Source organism: Echinococcus granulosus (assembly GCF_000524195.1).
Source record: "Echinococcus granulosus chromosome Unknown EG_S00001, whole genome shotgun sequence".
NCBI lineage: Eukaryota > Metazoa > Platyhelminthes > Cestoda > Cyclophyllidea > Taeniidae > Echinococcus > Echinococcus granulosus.
The window spans coordinates 203,451-226,924 of NW_020170381.1; the positions used below are offsets into that span (position 1 = coordinate 203,451).

The window sequence follows — 23,474 nt, forward strand, 5'->3', positions numbered from 1 at the left end:
GCCATGCAGGTTATAGTGTTTTCAGAGAGAATACGAAAACATAAACTCAGTTCAAAGTTTTCTTCCTTGTTACAAATCAAACTTAAACAAGGAATATTCCCAAATTAAGTGGACAATGTTACTAAAAATAAAAGAACAAAACTCCTCGGAATGCTGCAAAATAAATACATGCTAAAGAAGTAATGCGAAATACAGCCTGCATAAACAAGGGGCCAAAGTTATGACATAGTATGAAAAACATCCATATGAAAATTTATAACAAAATGCAAAGCAAATTTACATCAAAACTACAAAAACTTGCGTATTCAGAGTACTTACAACCAACACATACAAACTTATAAAAAATGATCCTATTGAGAAATGGAAGAGATGTCTACAAATATGAACGAAATTATAAACGGATAACATATTTCGCATGCATGCGGATGCTAACGGGTAGCATAAAATAACATTTGTGTTCGCCTCTGAATCTGTGACGATGAATGTGCCTGATATTTTTTGATGGAACAACAGATAAACTATAAATCAAATGATACTGGGGATGTACAATTGTAGCTTATCCTTCGTTCTAAGTGAATTACAGGTAATATTCTTAAAGTACTTTCGAAAACCAGTTCATCTAATAGAATCTCCACTACAACATTAAGTAAAAACACATCTGCATCCACTATGCATTATGGCACAAACTACTTAAGCACAAACAATTATGTAACAAAAATAGGCAGCAGATAACGGGGTTTTTTGTTTTGTTTTTTCAAATTTGTTTTACCCGCTCAGTTCAAAAGCGGTTGTTGCGTGGTCGTGAATCCCTGAAGTACCGCACAACTATGTCTCTGGAAGATTTTTTCAATAAGAAAAGTAAGAAGAAGACCAAGAAGACAATCAATGCACAGGAGCTTTTTGAGCAAATTACTGATGGGCCTCTTCGACAAAAGTCTGACCTGGAGAAAAATGCGGATGAGATGGTCGTTGCAAACTCTGAGGACGTTGGTGAATGGGAGCCCATTGTCAACGATGATATTGAGCTAGATTTTTCAAACATCCGTATCAATGACTTGGCGACGGTAAAAGTGGAGGAGGAGCAAGCTGCCGCGAACAATGTTAACCCTACTAGCAAATCGGATGATTCTAAGGTCGTTTGGGGAGGGAAGTTTAGAAAAGGTGAAAATCTTATTAATTACATGGAATTTTAAAAATATTTTTAGTTATTTGCTTGCTCGCTGTTCTGTGCATGTAGTTGCTGACTATTCGTGACCTCTATATCTTCAGAGGAACCTGAAAAAGTTGAAGAAAAGGCAACAAAATCTGGTGTATATGTGCCTCTTCCTCTACGGTCTGGTGGATCAAGTGCACATGCCCTACCTAATTTGGAGAGTGTGGAGGAGTTTCCAACTCTCGACGCCGCAGCTCAGGAAAAATCAAAAAAGAATATTTTGATTGAGGTTCCTGACAATTCATGGGTTGAAGTGAGCAGGAGTACCGTGTCTCGTCGTAGAGATGGCCCCACATTTTTTGGTACTTTCAATGCTTCTTCGAACTCTTATCGAGATAATACGCCGTCAAATAAGTATTCATCATCTGGATTCCGTGATAATTACTCATCTCGTGTTGGCGGTTCGCTATCGCCGGGTGTTTGGGCTCGTGGTGAGGCTCTTAAGAATAGGCCAGCTAATTCTGCTGATCCCTCAATTTCGTCAAAATCGAGTTCATGGGAACGCAAAAATACGTCTAAGTAAGTGAACTGCTTTAGGCGTGACCAACGCCACACCAGGCTAAAATTTTGTTGAAAAACCCTTTCTCATCTCCACATTCTTTGTACTGATTTTATTGTGGTTAATTGATTTTAGTTCAGGGACCCCCAAACCTTATGTCATTCCTCAGCAAAGAAATATCCTGTCCTTCTCTCAAGAAAACCGTTTTGCTCAGCTGGACAACTCGTGACCAAATCTCACCACTTTGATTGCGGAGCGGTTATCTTTTTTTGTGTATGGTGGACAATTGCGTTAGTGATTTGTACATTTATGTCTGCGATATATCTATACCGGTAGCACTCACTGATCACTCATGCTCTCGCTCCCACCGATTTTTTTGTCAAATCTTTTGAGTGCGCGTCTACGAAAGATGTTACTGTTGGTGCAAAACCCAGTTTTGATGTGAATTCTAAACTGGCTAAGCCTTTCACCGCACTAACAATCTGTCTCCCCTCATTCAATAAAAGTCTTTTGGGGTCAAATACGGGTGCGCCCCAATGGCTTTTTCAGGTGAATAGTGCTTTTAAGGTGATTGGTGGTACTTTCTCCTGAGCTGTTCATATTTGTAGGTCTGTGTATTGATCTGTTGGATCCCGGTGAGCATAATGAGAAGTTAAAGTGGCGTACAAGTGCGACAAGACAGTCGCTCAGGGTTTTTGCGCAACATTTAGTTCAGGAAAAACCCGGGCTGGGTTGCGGCATCCAGCAGCTTCTCCTTCAATTGTACCGCTGTGTCGTATTCGGGTAGTTTTAGGTAGTGCATGCAGGTGTTTACACTGGGGTATGGTCCGGAGGTGCCCGCATCCTTTTTCGCTACCTGAAATCAAGACACTTTTTTAGGACTTCTGTGCTTCATTTTGCCGCGTGAAGGTTAATTCTGACCTTTATTTTGGGGTGAAGATTTCTGAATCCTCCTGGTGGAAGATTAGGTGAACCAGTTACAAATTTTACAAAGCACTTTCTTTCGAGTCCTGTGAAGTCTAACAGAACGTCCAGAAGCATCAAGTAGGTTGGTGACTGTCGTGTGTAGCCGGCCACAGGTTCAAATGCGGCTAACATTTCTTCATAAGTCCATTTATTTGGTGACATATCTCCTGATATTAGCTGACTTAATTCGTCGGGAGTAAAGATGGCTAACGTTTCCAGCGGAAAAACCAGATTGAACCCGTCTGAAACGTAGAAAACACCGATCACTGATAAATTATGAATACGAGAAATGAGTTTCGGTCTGGAGTGTCTTCGTGAAATAGCATCTTGTTTGGATGCTAATCAGAATAATGATTACACAAGTGAATGTTTGACGCATCGATAAATATCCATAATGAAGAGAATTCATACCTCTTAAAGCCTTTATTTGCTTTTCGATGCCTTTATTCATTGCAAAATCGATCGATCTTTTGATGTAAATTTCCAGATTTTCATAGTCTATCACTTTTGCTTCCTCAATATGCTGTTGTGGTTGGATGCGAGATTCAGGGTTATCCCAATCATATCTATCCTCCAGTCTAAATGAACTTTGGCCAAACTTCTAAATAACGGAAACACTGAAAACATGAATCCCATACTCCTCTAATCTACTTAACTCGATGCATCGGAATGCAAGCTCGTGCCCAGCAAGGTTACTTTTAAAAGTACAAGCAAGCCAAGTTTATTCACGGGACACGTATCTTAAGGATAATTCATCGTGATTCGGGCGTGGGCTTCCTACTGTATGTAGTCATTCAGGCGCTTAAACGGTTGGTTTGAACTTCGCAGCTATTAGTCGTAATACAAGTAACTTCAGAAGACCAGCTTGCTAGTGCTGATGAAATTATTATAATATGGCATTCCGGGTCATCCCTGAAGACGGACTAGCGTACACTAGTGCCGGGGGGCCAATTGTTTGTGAACGGATGTGCTTTGGAGCGAACGGAAAGTAGTCACTAAGACGTTCATCGAAAATAATGAAGTCGAAGAGCCCGCGTAGTTAATATAATTATGGAAGCAAGTGAGATTTCATCGCAACAGCTTGGCTGTACCATGTATGAAACTAACGATATAGGGATAGTAAACTTGTCACAACAGCAAAACTCCGATTACAGTGGAGTTGCCTAAATAGATCAGCTAAGACGTTAGCGGCTGATAAGTATCAGTCCACACCTATTGCTATGCCATGTGTGAATGCTTACAATGATGAAATAATTTGCTAAAGTGATGAGTTAAAAAAAGACTGGCAGAATTTACCGTGGTGATTGAGGGGAACTCCATAGTAAGACAAAGATCGGATAGTTTCGAAGAAAAGTACTTCACTTCGAGCTGTTCACGATCCTCAGGGGTGGATGCAGTTGTCTTTGCGCAATTTAAATATTTAAGGCATAGCAAAAAGAATTTGCCTTGTTCTGGATAAATTTCCATAAAATCCTCCAACCTTCGGGCTAAATCACTCGTTTCGGTTTTTCCATGGTCCATTAGCAGTTTCAAAAAACTCGTCGAAAAATGAAGATCCATTCGACGTTGATCCTTGGTGTAAAATTTGTGAATTTTAGCTCTGGTATCAAATATTGCACTTTGCAAAGAACGGTATGAACTAGGGGAAATACCTTCAACGACTTTACTGCATTTACTCAGGACTTATTACCTCTTGTATTTCGATTTCACTTGATAATAACCACTCAAAAAGGGGTCATTAGTGCAGAACAGCTCATGCATACATTTTAAACAGTCTGTACTTCGGTCAGAGTTTATCTAACGGTCGACCAAAATGGGAGTCATGATAGTGGTCCAATGAATATTCACAAGGATGATGATAATTTTTTCAAAGTAATTGCAACGATTTTTTAGTACTTAAAGGCCTACCAGTTTTGTTTACCTGGAGCAAAATATGTAATAAGCTTTCCGAATTGAATTAACAAGGTAAGAAGAGCGCTCTATCTACTGAGAATATGTTTTGCGATAGAAATAAACTGTACATTTAGAGTTGGAAAATTACACTAGTTATTTGGTTGAAGTGTGACTCCTGATGGTGTAAGGCGGAGGCCTCGAAGCAATTTTTGAACTGGAACACCTTCTCCCTTCTGATACAAAAGACGTCCTTTGCGCTTGGGAAAAACGGCTTGACTTTGAATAGTATTTTATGAAAGCAACTCATGTTTTGGTAACGGAAATAGTACGTGCCGGAGTCTAATACCCAAATCTAAAGGAAATTAATTGAATATTTCGAGTCCATACCAGCGGTGCAAAGTCTCTAAAATTTGCGTTGATATTGAAATGTTTGACTGACCAAGTAAGAAACTGGATGAAAGGGTGTAGTGAAAAAAAAGTGGCCAAAAATGTACCCTCCTAGGCGTACGTGAAGGGTTCACCTACCTGAAGGCACTTGGCGAGGGCGATGCCGAGGACGCGGAAGCGCTCTTCCGCTCCTTGCGGCAGCGCGTTTGCTGGCCACGCAGCTGGAAAGAGGCCATTTCTCGGGTGTACATATATTACCTTCTCGGACCCACTCACTCGCCAGCCCTTTTCTAATTCGCCCTTTTCAGCCGCAATTTTCACATGCTCTCCAAAACCTTTCTCAGTACTAGCGTAATCTGCCACCCATATACAATGTGATTTCCGCCTAGAAAAAAGGTAACACAAAAAGTGGCTATCGTCATACTATGCTAGGGAGAAAGTGCTTTTGAATAATACCTTAACCGGGCACTGTATTTAAGACTACGAAGATTTAACGGTTTAGTTACATTTTGCAGGATTTTTTCTAGTGAAAAACGGAAATTGCCGACACCTGTTCCTCACCTGGAAGAGCTTGTGCATTTTTTTCCTGGTCGGTTATATTTGAACAACTAAATGGTCTTAACTTAGTCGAAAGAAGCATTTATAGTTCGTCCATCCACCTCCTAAGTCGCAGTTTCGACTTAGGGGTCGCTAGTTTTGTAGTATATTTTGCCCGTACTTAGGACTCGTCATACTATCTCGAACTCCTTTTGGGCCCTACAAAGCGACTACTTTACGCTTAACCTAAAAATAAAAAAACGTCTTAAACGAACCTGTTGGAATGTTTTACAAATGACTCAACTATGGGTTGCGATGAAACATGCAATCAAATAATAGTAACGCAACAGTCTGCATTACAATGAATAGTTTGTGAAATAAGACGAGATGCCAGATAAATACACTAGCAAAGTTGAAATTTAACAGTCCTATTAAATTGCAGCGGCCTTGTGAATAGTGGCAATCTTTTAATTTACAAAATTTTCTTGAAAGACACCCCTGACGATTGTACACAATTAGAGAATCAACCGGATTCGTTTAAAGGTATCTTGCACATTTTGCAACATTAGTCTGCGCTCTTAAAACAGACTCTGAGGCCAAATGCTGGATACTGGCAGTTTACCAATCACTTTCTATGAGATTCATCACGACTTGACTCTACACTTCTAGACACTTTTAACGATTGTTCACCGGTTTGGTTAACTGCCGCTACAGCAATTTATGATACAATTTTCTAAATACCGAGTTAATTTTAGGTTAGGATAATTCACAACTTCTGATAAATCCGTTTGAAACATTATGAATAAATTTACTTGCTTCTCAGAGAAGCTCCAGAGCTTTTCCATTCACAATAGTAAAGTTTTAAATGAAATTCAAAGTGCTGTGAAACAGAAAAGTTCGGTTCAACAATGAGCTCTAACTTTCAACACATTGAGTATTCAATATGCACGTATGTATGAATGCATATATCAAGTCACTACGATTAATGGTAATGAAAAATCCAGCATCCAAGGCTATGATAACTACAGAAAAATGTGGAAACTTGCATCAACTCAGCAGAAATTAACGCATAAAACTCCATAGTAGGTCCCAACCCGGTGCCCTCCTCATTCTCGAAGCCAACTTCCAGCTCCTGCTTTCTCGTAGCGTGTGCAATGAGAAGCCGCACTGCGGCAGGCCAAAAACTACATTGACCATCCTCCTCCATGTCTGACGGTCGAGGGACGCTCGCCACCTCGCGCTGCAGGCGACCCAACAAGTTGAGACCGTTGGCCTGAGTGTAGGAAGGCGGGGAGCTTGATGTGCTAGTCACAGTACTGGTGTCAAATCCCAGCGGAGGCGTCTGTGGATGGGGCAAACGGTTGAGTGACTCTAAAGTACAAAGCAATAAAATACGGTATTAGAATTTAACTAATCCTCCTTTTCCAGTTATCAAGTAGAATTGCAATGTCCTACTCCCATAAAAAACATTGAACTCAACAATAACTACCTCGAAATTCTATAATAGCGCCTAAGAGAGCCGATGCCTTCCAATATTTTTCGGTAAAATTCCACATAAAATTATGATTTTTAACTATGGAGTTTTTAAAACAGTTTAAAGACTTACAAATTATTCTATAACATAGAAGACAGCTAAAACAGAGAATTTAGCCTTGCATTAGACACAACTTTTGTTGCAAAACAAAAGCTTTTATCCAAAAAAACCAACCGAGTTGAATCATTAAAGACATTGGAAGTGGAACCAGAAACAGTGCATCATGACGCATCCTCTACCAGGTTCATGAATACCTTCAAAACGGTCAGAAAACCTCACATTCCAAATAAAATATGCTACTATTGTTACCACGGACTACTTCTGTTTTTCTGACCTATATGCAGACATGCTTTTTTGCACAAGTTAATATTTGAATAATGTGATTCTGTGCTAGAAGAAGTTTAAGCTAACCAGCGTATTATTAGTTCTATGAAATCTCGCGATGAACGAATCATGTGTATGCGCTGTACCTAGTTCGCGAGTAATTAATAACATATGATCTGATCGGCCATCCATTTGAGCACATTACTCAAGGAAAATATATGTTTAACAAAACAAGAGGTAATTCATTTTCATTCCACAAAACGAATGTTATAACAGACGCAAAAAATCTGAATTTTATTTGCATAAGGTTACGCATAAAATTTTTAATTTAGATAAATGCCCCGAATGGAGGCTTTTTACTATGATTGAATAAACAAGTTTGTCGTAGAAACCGAGTTTTGGTGTTCGCCCAACTTGGTTAAATACTTATAAATTAAAAATTACCTATATTATCTGCTACTGGGGTACTGCCATCCTCAATCCAATCGTCTGTACAAGTGAGATCCTTGTCAGATTCTTTCGTAAAGTTGAGAAGTATTGATGGTCCCCACAGATAACTGAAGTCGGAAGCTGAAATCCGAAGCTTCAGGATGGTAGCAGAATTTGATTCGACGTCAGCACTTTGAGAATATGCACCCAGAATCGCGTGAGCACCACCAATACCACCGAAAACAGACAACTGACCTCCAGTTTGTCTTTGTTGCTGCTGCTGAAGCCAGGTAATCGACCTGTGAATGAGAAATGCTACACAATGCATTGATGTAGGAGATTGTACTGCTGTTATCAGCTTAAGTTATGCTTAAGCAGTTTGCGATTCTTTTCGTTCAGTGCCAGCTATAGCATTGTACCGCTATGATTTTTTCTTAAAAATAGGAAAATATCATAGGGGAATCCTCATTTAATTTTACATGCATCCTTTCCATATAAAGTTCCAATTCAATCTCTTAGCACGATTCAGACCCATACCAACGAGACTCATTTGCAAATGATAAGGTCTGATAAAAAGAAGTGTTAGTGGTAAAATGCTACATTAAATTCCTAAAAAAGTACGAAGTTTCTACAAGGGAGAAACTTAGTTTTAAAAGGCAAATTGGATACTCACGAAAACTCGTAAGTAAAAATTACCTGCCAAGTCCCAAGCTCGTAACTTGCCAGAAGTCGACTCGTATGGAGAAAGGAAATAGAAAATGATATTTCTGCATTAGCATTCTGCACCAGGTGATCATATCAATGCTATTTTTATCTATTTCGTCTGAAATCTTTGTCGAAACGGGATTTCCTGCCGCTTGAATAATGGACCATGGATTATCCATAAATGTTTGAACTTTTCTTCTTAGACGTGATGAAAAGAAGGCGTCTGCAGCACAAGACAGAGGGTGAGACATGGGATTCATGACGCCGCCTTTGAAAAAGGAAGTAAGTGGCTGCTGGTTCGGATCACTCGAAGATGCGACATCATGGAGAATATGCAGGAGGCTCAGACATTGTTCCACCAAATCGGCGCTAGTAATTTTTTGACCGGGAGTGTTATCTGAATGCTAAACAAATATATTTATTTGGTTGATTGAGTGGAGTAATTATTATTTTACAATTGAATTTTGTGAATCATACTGGAATAATGAAGGGGAGTTTGTCTAATGACGAGTAAATGAGTGACGCATTATCTTCTCCATGTAATCCCTCCTCGGAAATTGCGGACGGCTTCAAATCATAGGAGTAATTAAGTGTGTACGTCCGTTGGCAGTTACTCAAAGTCGGACTAATTGGTCGTTTTAGCCTTCCGCATCCAGGAAATTCTTCAGCCACTCCGATTCCTTCCTAGGACAAGCGAATTTTAATGCTACATCATTTGCTGTTCCAGGTGTTCATTCATACACAAAATACTTATTAAAATGGTTTGCCAGCGAAAAAAGAGGATTTAGCTTAAAAGCAGTTAAAGTTATTTTAAAGGAGTGAATTAGGTGAAAACATTGATAAGGTGATTTTTTGGGTGAGTTGTGTGAAATGAAAGGCATGGATGAACTCAAGAAAAGACTTCATTGGACAGGGCAGTTCTACAACTGGGTTGTGAGCTCCACTTGACATTAATCACTAGTCCTTCAACTACGTTAGTAAAACGAACACAGTAAATTAGTACTTCGTCCAATGTGCAGTCAATCTATCATAGTACCAAATGAAAGCATTTGAAACACATTTGCATATTGGCTTGTGATTTCTACATACTTGGACGAATGTTTAAGTTACGATTAACACCTGTTATCTCTAATTGCAGATTTCACCATTAAACCATACTGATTTATGGGAATATCTGATAAGAGGATGGGAGCTTCTGGGTGCTTAAACGGTATATCACGCTATTATACGATTAAAGCAAAGGTGACTACATTTGAAATGGACTGCGTACCATCCAGCAGTGGAAAATTGAAATGTCGGAATTTGGAAGCGGTTGTTGACCTCTAGGACCAGGAATAGTTATCTTCACTGAATTCAAGCTCGATGCTGACATCCCATCTTCACTTGGATCAGATCTATTCCAACTTAGCCATAAATGCAACTTCTGACTCCTCAGATCCGTCTCTCCTCGTAATTCATAATTCCCTTCGCTGGGATCGAACGCTATCGTGGCTGGTTGTGACTGACTACCCGATCTCGAGTCGAAGGGCGGAATAAAGCCCGGTAAATTCGCATCAAGAGTAGCGATCTTGGATTGATTAGAGCTATCGATGCCACGTGTGAGGATGTCATATGCGTGTGGGGCTGTTAAACGGTAATCGACGTCCTGGGATGATGAATCGAGTGCACAGACTGTCGAGCTTCCACTATGCAAAGTCCGTAGTGGTGATAGAGATGACCCATAAAAAGAAATATTAAAGTGGAAGTCACTCAGCCGAAATGCTTCCCCGCAGTAAGGCAGAACTAGCTGACCGAAATTGACAGGTGTTGAAGCCGATAACTGGGGTGAATGTAATGTCTCCAAGGTTTCGCCTTTCTAAAAGTAACATTATGAATCAATGTGCTTGAAAAACATAAAATTAGCAGTCTACCATTACCACAATTCCTAAGTGGCACTTTAGTTCAAAGATAGAAGGGAACAAGAACCCTCAATTTGAAAAATATTTTACTGTCACAAAAGTTGATAATTCTACTCGTGTACCAGGGTAAGAAGGAAACCATATTTAAGTTAATGAAATTTTAATAAGCAGAAACATTATCTACACTTATGAAAATCGACTGTTAACGAATGTAGTGGCTGAAGACAAATGATAACTAGCTCACCTTTTGTCTTATAACTTCTTCACCCAAAGGCTGGTCTATCGATACAACAGAATTTTGTGTTGCTGTATTTTGTCGTAAGCCCCATTCCTCTTCCATCACAGTGGTCAAGTTTCCACAAAGTGCTATGTTTTTGGCAAAGCTTTGTAGGGCCAAATTCTCAGGATCAGGAAGAGCTAATTCCATTAATGACTATAAAAACAAAACTGTGTAAAGAGGCAAAAGGAGCTATTTCTTTTAAATCAGTTTGAGTATTTTCTTACGCTTTGAAATACACCAAATAGGCAATAAACTAATTCAGATTTATATTTGGCCCAAAAGTCTACCATATGCAACACAACGACTGCCAAATCGTACTATAATCAGCGTACTAGCCCAATGGACTCCAAATGACCGCATTTTGAAATGAATTTACCATTTAAAACGAGATCTACAAAAAATGGTCTAGGAGGCGTTTCCGAAGCGTTTACAATTTTAGTGTATTACTCAAACAAATTGCCCAAATTCAACATTTTATTTAAAATGTGGAGTTAAGTCACAGGGTCTGCGAAACGGTACCTGTGCATTTACTTAACGCTAGCAGCAGAGCCGTCCCACTAGTCATCTGATAACACTCAGCTACACGAGCTTTACACGGGGGTTTAGTCATCATTAGCAAAATTGCATTACTTTAAATCTATCGGAAGCTAATGATTAGTGGTCCTTCGAAATCTCCTTAGCTGATCTGTATATTATGCTAGACTGGCGTTTTACTTAGAATAAAGCGCTAGATTGTAACTGAACCGTAACAATATCTTTGCACAACCTACAGTGTGATTTACTACATGACTTGAGAAAATAAATCTACTGGGCTGGCTGCTGTTATCTTTCCCCTTTGGTGAGCGTTCTATGACCACACAAGATGAACACTCGCCCTGATTTTCATTTGGGATGGGCTTGAACCAGGCAACTGTTGCATAACCGCTCTCAACTCTCGAGAGCACTAGTCCCAATGACAATGATGATGCCTCTGACAGCCAAGGTGGATTTTCTCCATCATTTTTGGAAGAAGGTGGCCATATTTCTTTCAAATAGCTTTCTGGAAGTTGGAAATTTTTTAAAACTACTATAATTCCTGGCTTGATCTGTGCAAGATAATCAACCGTGTCTTCAATGACGTCAAACTAAAAAAGTGAAGCATAGTTAGTCAAGTTTTGCGCTTCAGTGCATGTTTAAATAATGGGATACCTTAGAAGTTAAGCAGACGCTTTTTAAGCATCCATAAAATTCGATATTTTGCAGTTCAATGAAATTTGAAGACTCATTAAGTTGGCCAAGAGAGAGGTTGGGAGTGCTCCCTGAATTCGGGTAAGCTTCAGGTTCTGTGGATCCAATATGGGGATGAAGGAGACTAATCAACCAGTAAAAGCGATAAGGAGTCCTCGGTGAGTTCACGGCCCAGATTCGCTCTCCTTGGGAACCCCAATATGAAGATGGAGTTTGGCCTCGAGGATAGACATGATGCTCAGAAAGCAAGTCCCACGATTTGCTGTCATCAGAAGCCTAATTTTTACAAAGTTATGCGAATTAGTTTCAAGCCCAAAATAGTGCTAAGTATATTCATTCAAATAAGGTACTATTGATGTTGTCTACATACATCACTTATTAGCAATTACGCACAAAATCCTACTAAACCAGTACATGTGAATTTTACTTATTAAACTCGAAGCAGCTTACAAATCGATCTGGCGATAAAAATTCCATCATTTGAAGCTGTTTGTTCTTTGAATGGGCTCGCATATTGACTCCTTTTTGCTGTTCACATTATGAATGACTCAAAACAATTTTTGCTGATATACAACCATATCTGAACTAGATACTTTTACCATCTAAAGTCCTGAATTTGAACTTCTACTTTAGCTTAAGGAGTGGATAAATAAGCAATAATAATACGTAACAATTAGTTCATTGTTTTAAGTGGCAATAAAAGCGATACATGAATTATAGAACCTACCAACAACTTCCAATGCTGCAAACGAGGCCACTGACCGGATGACATCGGAACCTTTATGAGGTAGTGGCTCGTTTCCAACAGGAATCCCGTATCAATAAAGATCCAGGGTTGGTTTAACATCGGAACGATATGACTTTGGGGCCCGCGTACGTTGATCTTAATCCAGACAGGTGAATGAGTTTGAGTCGAATCCTCATCACCCTTGTTACTGTCTTCTTTGTAGATTATGTTACTTAGATGGAATGGTCGATTGTTGATTTTGGTGTCTGATGTGCTTATTTTTATCCTTTTGAAGAAGCGGGCAGGATTCACGCGATTTTTTAGTTCTCGGCCTCCATTTGTGCTAAGCCAATGGAAAAGGCCACCGAAGTAGATCTTTAGATTTTCACTTTTTTCAACTTTAGTGACATCCGATTCTAAATTGGCCACCTGGATTAAGAGCATACGATAAATTGGACGGAAGAGACTGATTAACACTATTAGAAATCAATTCGTCATACAAAGAATGGGTTTTAATGCCCAATTAAAACTTTTGCACAAATGACTTGCGCATATAAACGAATATGAAAATATTTTGCTTGAAAATGCCCAAACAATAATGAAAGTCATGTTGGATTTGGGCAACAACAAAACTGTCTACTCAATGTGGGAAATATGACTGTTTACTTAATATGGGAAATATGAATACGGTTAATGACAAAAAAGTGGACAAAGGAAAACGATGAGAACTAAATTGTGAACTGTGTTCTGATTTAATAAAAGGTGAAGTATCAATGACGACGTTTTTGAGAAGAAAATGGATTGTTTAGGATCAAGACCAAAGCGTACACTTTCTGATGGGGGCACGAGGAGTATTTCTTGATCCGGTTTTGACACGTCTTGCATGAATCCTACGCTTTCAAGTACATCCATATACCTTTAAATGGAATAAAACTTCCTTAATTGCGAAAACACGTCATCAATTTTGACGTTAGAGTTCAATAGGGCTATAAACAATAGATGGTAAAAGTGAAGATAATTATCAGTTCGTAAACCTAGCTCAAATAATGTAAAAGGTTGCAGTTTTCTAAGGGCAGTAAAAGAGGTGCCTCTCAATAAAAGTGGGCAAAGGTGAACTGACCAGGGCGAATTATCTGTCTTCTCTTGGAGCCAATTCCGCAGCTGGTGAAAAGTTACCAGGGGCGCTGTGTAGATGCGATAATTGGAGAGATCGACTTTTCTTGAATGTATTTGTCTACCGGCCATTGAAGGAGACTGAGTCCTCGAGATACCTCGCAATTTCGGTTGCAAATAAATTGAGCGTTGAACGAGTTGTTCATAGGAGCCCCCAAGGTTAGGCAAGGCTAAAGGATACCTTTCAAACTGTAAGGCAAATGAATTTCAGTAATTGTTTTCATCCAAGTTTCTAAATCTACCTATGAATCGTGCATACACTGACTTTTCCAGGATTACTGACTTTAGCGGAATTTGTTCCTTTTACGCATATATTTTGATTAAATAGCCTAAACCGATTTTTCAGCACCACCTTTTCCCTAAGTGCTTCCAAAGAAGCAAATACACATGCATCAGTGGATCAGGTTGGTCACATTAAAGCAGATATTTTCTGTCCTTCGCCTGCCTGGGTTACAATAACTGTAAACGCTTAATTTGTTAAATTAATTGATACCATTTACACTGAATCACCCTTCTTGAAAATGAGTACAAGTGATGGTGCGGGATTACTGTAGATTGAAGTAAACTTGGTAGGTGAGTACATTATTTGATTTATTCCATGGAATGAAATTAAATCAGAATAAACTTACTAACTCAAATGTTTCGATAAGTTTTCTAATAAGTCCTTCCAAAGCATCCTCAAATAAGTTCTTCAAAACACGCTGTTGAGATGTGACTATACCATTATTGAAGACACTGGAATCTCCCCACGAACACAAATCTCTTAGACGGTCGTGCGAACAGTGCTGAAATGCAAAGGAAGCGGTTCATTACATCACGCGATTGAAAGTTTGTGAGCAGTTTATTAAAAATGAAAAGGTTTTTAATTAAATGATCTTAGATTCTAGAACCTCTCGATAATCCAAATGTTTGAGCGGTATTCCCATTAAAACCTTCAAGAATCCAAGGCGTATTTTACAAAAGGCATCATTTAACTGAAAAAATAGACTGACGTAGAAAACCTAAGTGGAGGAATGGAAAATCTGTCCATAAACAAAACCCTTGTTTAAAAGTGTTGAATAGGTGTAATTACGATCATGCAAATTTTACTCGATATTTATATCCTGCTTTTCCAAAATCTCAATTAGGGAGCCAACCGGCCAGTTTTATGCGTTCGTGCATTCGCGGTGTGCAACGCTGTGATGTTCGAAAACATTTATCGATATTAAACAGATGATTTAAAACCAACCAGTCGTTTGCAGATGGAGACAGAGAGTACTATATTTCCTGGTAAACTGGGAAGTCTAATTATACCGTAATCAGGTACATATTTGGTGCATCTCAATAATTTCCAAAATTGTTCGTGGGGATAAGCAGAATTTTCCTGAAAACCCTTAAGAAGCTTTAAGAAAATGTTATTGCACGATGTTCTCGATAGGAGAGAAATTGGCAAATGCCCAGCATGTTCAAGTTGAATAAAAACGAAGTAGGAACGGTGCACTTTTCCAAACTTTGGACTTGCATGTTTTGTTAGATCAAGCATCAAATATCGTGAGCACAGTCGTACATCACAGAGCTGAATTTGATGCCAGCACTACTGTTTGAATAAAATGAAACTAATCCAAGGCAAAAAACGGTAAACAATAAATCGGTTTATATTTTATTTTCCTCACCTTAAACAAAGCTAGTAGAGCTGGAATCAATTCAGAAGTGACAACTTCGTAGGGCGTAGCGTTAGATATGGAATCATGCAAGGAGGGACATTGTGATAACTCAATTTTGTGAGTTTTACATTCAGACTTTGTTATATTCTCGCAGGTCCTTGCCATGCTCATGAGAGTTAACGTGTATTTACTGTACTCTGCTGTAACTATGGGTTTCAGTGTTTCCAAAAGTTCGGTGCCTCTTTGAATGAAACAATCACGAAGCTTCCGAAGGTAGCAACTACGATAGCTAAAAGATTAAATATGTGGTCCAGGAGGCTATACACATTTACATTGTTTGAAAATATCCGACCTACAAGGTTCGGAGGAGTTTTCTTTGACTGAGCGTCAGAGACTCAAGAAAAGGATGAAGTCTAGAGGACGAATTGGCAACAAGGGAACTACTCACCTTTGTAATCTGGCAGTTCGCGAAAAAGCGTTAGCTCTATAAATCAATGAGCCATCTGTTCCGAAAAACCTTACACCACCAAATCTTGACGGTGAAATGATAATTTTCTCCGAGCTGACATCATCTAATAAGGTTTGTTTAGCAGTTTTTTGTTCTTCTCGATCCTTGATCCAGCTCTTAATTGAGTGCCGATAAAAATCTGGGTCGAAAGCTCCGGTGCACTCAATGTGATTACATGTAACCATCTCATTATCTGCAGTTTCAAGGGCTTTCAGGTACCGTTCCGCTCCCACAGCTTCTCTCAGGCCCACTACAAGCCCTGATGAGCTAACACTGAGAGATAGAAGTCCTGCAGTTAGCCGATTCAGTGGATTGACCTTAGTTTTTGAATTTTGATTTCCTTCAGATTCAAAATCACTCTCTGTGGTGCGTAAACGAGTTCGGGTATAATCGAAATTAAAAATACTCGGACTTTCCTGATTTGGTGTTGACAGATCCACAAAACGATGATTATCAGTAGAATCTGAAGGCGACTTTGTAGTGGGTGCGGAAAGCGGCCTTTTCTCAGGATTAAGCTCCCTGCAGGTGGCGATAGAAGTCTTCTTTGTGACACAGGCTCTATCTTCGGGAGCAAGCTTACTAGAAGATGCAACGGTTTTCTCGATAGGGAGTTTGTACTCTGGCTTACAAAGTAGAGTACCACATGTACCGTGTAAGGTCTCTGGACTGGATACCTTTGCTTGCGTACACTTGAGAGGCAAGGGGATGACACCAGCTTTACAACCGCACGTTCGCATAATGCACGCTTGACATTTTAACCACTGGGAGGTCGCGTCTAAAGTAGTACATTGCTATTATTATTGTCATTATTTGCACAAAAGAACACAATTGCGATTAAATCTGACGGAAAATGGGGAAGAATACGTAACGTTTTACAAGATTAATCTTGGAACATTCCTTTAATATGAAGGATGGAGTCTGTGTTATGATAATTTTGGCAAGTTGTGTTAATAGATTGCTCCAGTCTTGTCTAGCTGGGATTTAAACTGCAATTGAAATTATCTTTAACATATTAGCCAGTTCTGGTAACGGGAAAATAAGTTAACTACAAAGCCCGTCTGATGCTAAGACATATATTTTCAAATCAGGGTAATTATTATGGAGTATACCTTCATTATCTCTGATCTGACCACCTTCAGCACTTGAACCGAGGATGATTGTTTTCGCCTCAAGCTTTTCCAAGTTCCTCGCTCTAGCCTGATCTATTTCAGGAGTGGATTGTGTTTCTTCGCCCTTCATGACTTCAGGACATGTAAGAAGGGTTGCGAAAATTGTCGGAACCATCAAGTAATCCAATATTTGACGCAGTTTTACTTCAATGTATAACGCTACATATTCCTGCAGTATGACGACAGAGGAATTCCCACTCCGTAAAACGAACCAATCTCCAAACTGATAAGCTTGATCCCAGCTGATCTCATAGATGCATTGTGGTCTCACTCTTGAGTTTCCCTTGAAAAAAGTACTTAGGTGCATAAATTGCCTCATTTTCTGAAAATGACTCCTCGGATGGATTTATTAAACTGAAGAGAATTCGAACATACTAATTCATTATGAAGGCATTGAAATTTATATTCCTTATTCTCTTAACGAATGAAGACGCAAACTCATAAATGTAATCGCCTTAGTCGATCCCAGACGAAGGTAGAAAACATTTCGTATACTTTAAGAATGCTCAAGCACATGAAATAACAATTCATGCTCATCCAAAAAACATTTGTTGTTTTCATTAATACGAAAGATGGAAAGAGGATTATTAATGTAGCCATCTTTGATAATAATGATTGGACTGTCAAATCCATCCAATTTTATTCAAAAAAATTTACATGATTTAATTCAAAATTGTAATGAAAAGGTCTGTAACCAATCAGCTGTGCATAAAAAAGTACAATCAATTTAAAGTTAAAGATTCATTACCCTCCTTTTTTCTAAACTTACGTAATTACTTGGATTTTCCGTATTCTCATAGTGTGTTACCTTCAATTTAATTAAAAGTTAATAATCAGGAAAGTGTTTAGATGGTTCTCGGCACACTAACTGAGAAGGACATACCTCTGGATCAGTCAGGTCGTTGGGCAGATAAATAATCCACTTTTTCTCGTGTTCACTCACATCTTGTAAATTTTCCTTTAATAGGGCTTCAGCCTCTAATCGCCATGAAAGGAATTCGAGCACTCCGTGACGCTGTAAACCCTCCCGTACACCCGGGTGATCCACAAGCGCCGAAATTAGGGAGAGCACTTGGCATGCCTCCGATGTACACCCCTGAGCAACGAAAGGGCATTTAAGCACATAGGCACGATTTTATCAAGTGCTATGACGTCAGTCTCAGGACTACGAACAATCAGCTACTGTAAGCCAAAAGTAGATCCAAATCGAACCACTTACATGCAATACTCAAGTTTTTGAAGAACAAATAACTAACTCAAATACATCTCACTTGATTGAGCCCTGATGTGATAAGATTGAGAAGCTGAGTTCGTAGAGAAAATCGTATGGTCTGGTTCTTCGAAGTTTCCTGTTCCTCTTCTTTCAATGTGAGATTGATCATAGCATATCCAGGACAGGAACGGCAGACACGGGTTATCAAACAAAGGGCCTGTAATCTAACAATAATATGGATTGATGTCACAAGCCTAACATGAATTGCACTGCCAAATTACAAGTGTACAAAATAATACATTTAAGTATCGCAGCAGGAAATTTAGAATGCTGCCCATAAATTCAATTAATATTGTGACGTCAAGTCCCACTTTTGAAACCACAGATCAAGCCTCATCGTATGGTCAACCATTAACGAAGTGCTCCTTTCCCTAATAAATAAAATCAAACCGTAAGTTTACCATTGCTTAATGTGTCATTTACGGTAGTTGTTATGCATCTCTGGACGCTCAAGACATCGAAATATGCCTCTTAAAAGGAACAAGTTGTTGTTTACCTTAACAAAGGGTTCATGCTCGTATTGTATCCCCTAATGAGCAGTGGAAGGCTTTTCTTCATGAGTTGCCCCGATGTTCCTTCTTGCAAGATTCCGAACTGTGCTTGGAACTCTAGGAACATTGTAGTAAACCGGTCAGTACGTACCAATACCAAGTTGGTTTGACAAAAATAGTGTTAAACATAATTTTACAATTTTAAATTTAAATTGAATTTTATCACACTTGTAACTGTCTTATTTTCTAGGAACTGCTTCCCATTGGCTAAAAGGACCGTATTGTGTGTACCACTTTTGCATAGAAATATTGATATAGGAAGTAGATGGTGACTTTTTAGCTTGAGATAGGTATACACGCTTCATGACTGTTTAAGTCTACCAATTTGTAATCCAGTTTATTTTTCCTATCGGACTGAATTGGTTATCAAAGGTACAATGCTGAAAAATCAAATGGACCCCAAACAACAAGCTCAAATAACAAAATTTAATTTAAATTTAGTCTTTTAATAAGCAGGGCTTCTAAGATGTGTGTTGACTACCTTCTTCATTAATTCTTAGCAGTTCAGCTAAGTCGCTCTTTTCGCAACACTCCCTTGGAGTACGACCAAGCGTATCACGAAGAAGTGGATTGGTAGCAACTCCAACATTACTATTTCGAAGAGAGAGGAGAAAGCGCAAAGATTCAAGATCACTTTGAGAGGCGGCGACATGTAAAGGAGTTTCTTTGAGACCAGAATTTGGATCTGACCCGCGATTAACCAAAGCCATCATCGCGGATGGATAGCGACTGTCTACAGCCGAGGCGAGTAGAGATCGCCCCCCCAAGTCGTACCAACAAGTCCTCATTTGCACAGCATTCATAGCCATAAGTATATCGACTAAAATTTTTAAGAATATATATGTTCTAACTACAGGAGTGTAGGATTTCAATTTTCCATAGCTCTGTTAGTATATTACAAATACTTAATCAAGATGCTATGGTGAAAATTTGCCGAATTTCACAAACTTATCCGACTCCTTAGTCATAATTAAGTAGGATGGCTATCGTGTAATACAGGTCAGGTATTATATAATTTTGCATAAAGACCTATAAGGCGCATTCAAAAAAGCTAAAATACCCCGTTTTATTGTTGCTGTTCGTAAAAATACGAGCACAAGCCATCAAATTACCTATACTTGTTTTATTCACTATTGCGCGCTTAATCCAAAGATGAAATACATTGCTGACAATGTCTAAATCGTTCGATAAGCCAAGATTATCCAGTTTTGACCGAAATGGAGAATAATCTTGCCCATCTTGAGGGACGAAGAAGGATGCAAACGGTGACTCCTTAACTTCTGTAGAAACACGGAAAGAGACGTATGCCTGAAATCTTTTCCAGGATTCTCTAATCTCCGGATCATCTGCAGTTGTACAGATAGAGGGTGACTGCTGCACAACGAACGGCTCATTTTCTTCGTAAAGAGTGATGTAGATTAGGCCGTCAAGCAGGTTTAGAATCAATGGTTCAAAATCCGAGTCTGTTTTTTACAAAAAGAATAAACGTAAATGAAAACGTCAAGAAAATGTTGTTAAATTTCAATCACCCAATAAATAATCATTAAAACCAATAGCACAATAGCACAGAATCACAGCACGGGAAAGTCTGCTTTTCACTTAAAAATCCAAATACACAACCATGAAAAGTTTCCAAACCACAACGTACTAAATGTGCGATTTGTTGCATTTTTTTGCTTTAATTCATCTGGTGATTGGTATGCGAGCACTTCACATATTTCGCTGAACATGCTTGCCTTGGATACGAGGCACTTTAGTAAACTAGGCTTTTGAAAGCACAGATTGAGAATAAGATCAATAATTAAAATGACAGAAGGCCCGTTGAATTGGTTAAACAACTGACTGTTGACTTCCATTGAGGAGAGTAAACCAAGACCTTCGGTAGCCTCAACAGCTGAAAATTGCGATTATTCCACTTAAAATGGGGGTTTTATCCATCTCATTTAACGCAAAATATAATCAAGATGTTTAAAATGGGGTTGCAACCTAGGACAGTACTGAGTCAGGTAGATTAATAAAAGTAAGTGCAAATAATGAAACATGGTAAAAAATCCGCACGTGCAAGCTTGGAGAAGTGACTGAAGGATTCCATGTCTGACATCAGCAAAAATAGCAAGCATTCGAGTAAACGGTCACCATTTAAGGCCTCATTCATACAGCCAAGATGCACCGAATATTTGAGGTAGAAATTCACAATATTGTTTAGGCTTTCTAGGGCGCCAAATTTAACAATGGCATCACGATGAAGGGATAAGTTAAGTAACTTGAAAATCCACCGTCGAAGATCTTGCACCTTTTGACCAGTTGCCCTTTTCTCAGATAACGTAAAATTAGTCGACCTTCTAAGGGTTTTTTTGAACCATGAATCGATACATTTTGAAAGACGACACATAATGTTCAATCCGGATCTATAAGTGAAAGTTGCATAGATGGTACTGGTGTTTCCATTTGGACTTGTAAAAAATGTAGTCTTTAAGATTTCACCTCCAAACAACATCATGATTGATCTGAATTTCGTATCCAGACCAGAGTTATGCTTAAAATAATATACTTGGGATAAAATAAGGGGAAAATAATCATACAAATATTATTAACAGTCAATTTTGAGGTGATGATGCAATGTTCTGAAAAGGTAAGCACAAATGTTCTCACACGCTATGGTGTCGATTGGGATTGGCAGGGGAAAAACTATTTACAGAAAATCGTTTCTAAAAGCTACAAAAGTTACCATGATTACAATCACAAATCATTACATTGTACAGTAATCAAACGTACACCAATGTGTCATGATGAATCTTCGTCCAATTCATTAAAATAAAATCAAAGAGATGATGAATGCCATCAATCATTCTAATGTGAATGTCTTTTCTTGCACATTCATCGATGAACTTTAACCAATATAAACGACTATTCCTACCTTTATTAGCTGCTGGGCAAGATCGCTCTCGATTTTGCTATTAAGATCGCATCGAGATATTCGATGCGCAATAGCGCAAAACAGTGATTCTTGATCTGTCAAGGAAGCAATTGTGTCAAACGGTAATAGCTGTACGTAGTATGTCATAACTCGAGCCGCTGTTTCAAGAACAATAGTCTCAACAGATGCATCAAGAAAGAAGTTGACCAAGATTGGAACAAAACTCGTGGGAGGATAAAATTTTTTGAGTGAATCAGCACTTTCTGCCTGTAGCACAATTGAGGATAGCTGCTCCAGTGCTGCTAAATTCAAATCTAAATTATCATTTGCCTGAAGCAATTCTGCCAAAATGCTGGCTTCCATCACGTTGTAACTCCAAACACGTTATCGCGCGACCCATTTAGCACGTCTCTCCAGCAATTACAGCTTTAAACAAAGTGTGATTATTTTCAAATAAGGAGACAATGCAAAATTCAGGACGAAATATAGGCTCCTGAAACTAAAGACAAAATTTTGCCTTCAGACATTAGCAAAGCTGCCACCACAAGTTGTAGACATTAATGAATAAGATAAATTTAGATAGAATATATCTCAAAATGAATAGCCTCAGGAGAAGCTTCACTTTATCTTGTCGTTATTTAAATACCTGGCGCCCAATGTAATACTCACGGTATTGCTTTATTTGTTTAACTTTCGGTTTAAGTAAAGGCCCTCCTTGTCTTGGCGATTATACCTAGCCGGGTGAGCTGGCCTCTGGGAGATGTTAGCACCCCTAATACCTTCTGAATATCAGATATGTGCATATATTCTGCCCGAGCATTATATCTTCTTTCGTCCCCAAAGGCGATGCAAGCATATGCGAACAAAACCTTTATTATAAATGCAAGTTACTCACCATTCGTATAATTGGGGGTAACTTCTCTTATCTTTAGTATGAAACTGCACATGGATGACAAAACTCATTTTTGAACCCCAACTGATTTGGAAGCACTTGAAAATACTCACATTTGCTGCATCGTCAAAATAATAGAGTATTTTTTTACATGAAATATGCAACAAAAGTGCGAATCAAGTTTACACAAGTGCAGTGACTTGCACAAAAGTACTTTTTGTTGCGTCCCTTGTCCCAATATTGGATGATTTGACAAGATTTTGTTGTGATTAAACAGACATTTCCCAAGCCCACAGTTCTTTGGGTTTGTCGCATCAGTCTGCACTCAATTTCTGATACCATCATCTCTTCCCCTTTAGCGTTGTTGGCCTTGACGGTTTAAATTAGGTTTTATAAATAAACCTCTTTTTGAAGGCGGAACTGAGGTATTGGGCCTCTAACACGCATAAAGTAACAGACGTTTGGCATGAAATTAATGATCTGATCATTGATACAATGATGAACTCGTTTAGTTTTAAAGTGAGATTTCCGGTCTCTGCCCACAAGTGACTTACAGATGCGCCACTGGATTAACAGTACTGGAAGTGATAAACTCAATCTTCAGGATCAGCTACCGCATAACTTAACTGAGGCACTGAAAATGCGGAAACAGCATGAAAAACTTGAGCTCAGGTTTTTGGTATCCTTGTGTCATTATTTGTTTATGAGTGACTTCGCAGAATTATCTGG

The 23,474-nt window shown here is 38.8% G+C and overlaps 2 protein-coding genes across 2 annotated transcripts; one reads left to right on the forward strand and one right to left on the reverse strand. All coding sequences in view use genetic code 11, as the record gives it.

Moving 5' to 3' along the window:
- Positions 1-827: 827 nt before the first annotated feature.
- EGR_00022 (hypothetical protein) lies at positions 828-1,736 on the forward strand (the record flags this gene model as incomplete). Its single annotated transcript, XM_024489271.1, has 2 exons — positions 828-1,161; positions 1,270-1,736. The coding sequence occupies 2 exons, from the start codon at positions 828-830 to the stop codon at positions 1,734-1,736; spliced, it is 801 nt and encodes a 266-aa protein (XP_024355949.1).
- A 682-nt stretch (positions 1,737-2,418) lies between these two features.
- On the reverse strand, positions 2,419-22,216 carry EGR_00023 (E3 ubiquitin-protein ligase UPL3; the record flags this gene model as incomplete). The annotated part of the gene is made up of 28 exons (XM_024489272.1): positions 2,419-2,568; positions 2,634-3,016; positions 3,090-3,279; positions 3,975-4,250; positions 5,097-5,343; positions 6,563-6,866; positions 7,798-8,081; positions 8,479-8,891; positions 8,965-9,171; positions 9,758-10,342; positions 10,630-10,818; positions 11,436-11,789; positions 11,854-12,168; positions 12,620-13,048; positions 13,448-13,535; positions 13,740-13,981; positions 14,422-14,577; positions 15,445-15,724; positions 15,792-15,848; positions 15,884-16,718; positions 17,053-17,281; positions 17,996-18,208; positions 18,384-18,549; positions 18,882-18,993; positions 19,418-19,756; positions 20,049-20,399; positions 20,995-21,250; positions 21,854-22,216. The coding sequence occupies 28 exons, from the start codon at positions 22,214-22,216 to the stop codon at positions 2,419-2,421; spliced, it is 8,013 nt and encodes a 2,670-aa protein (XP_024355950.1).
- Between the last annotated feature and the right edge of the window lie 1,258 nt (positions 22,217-23,474).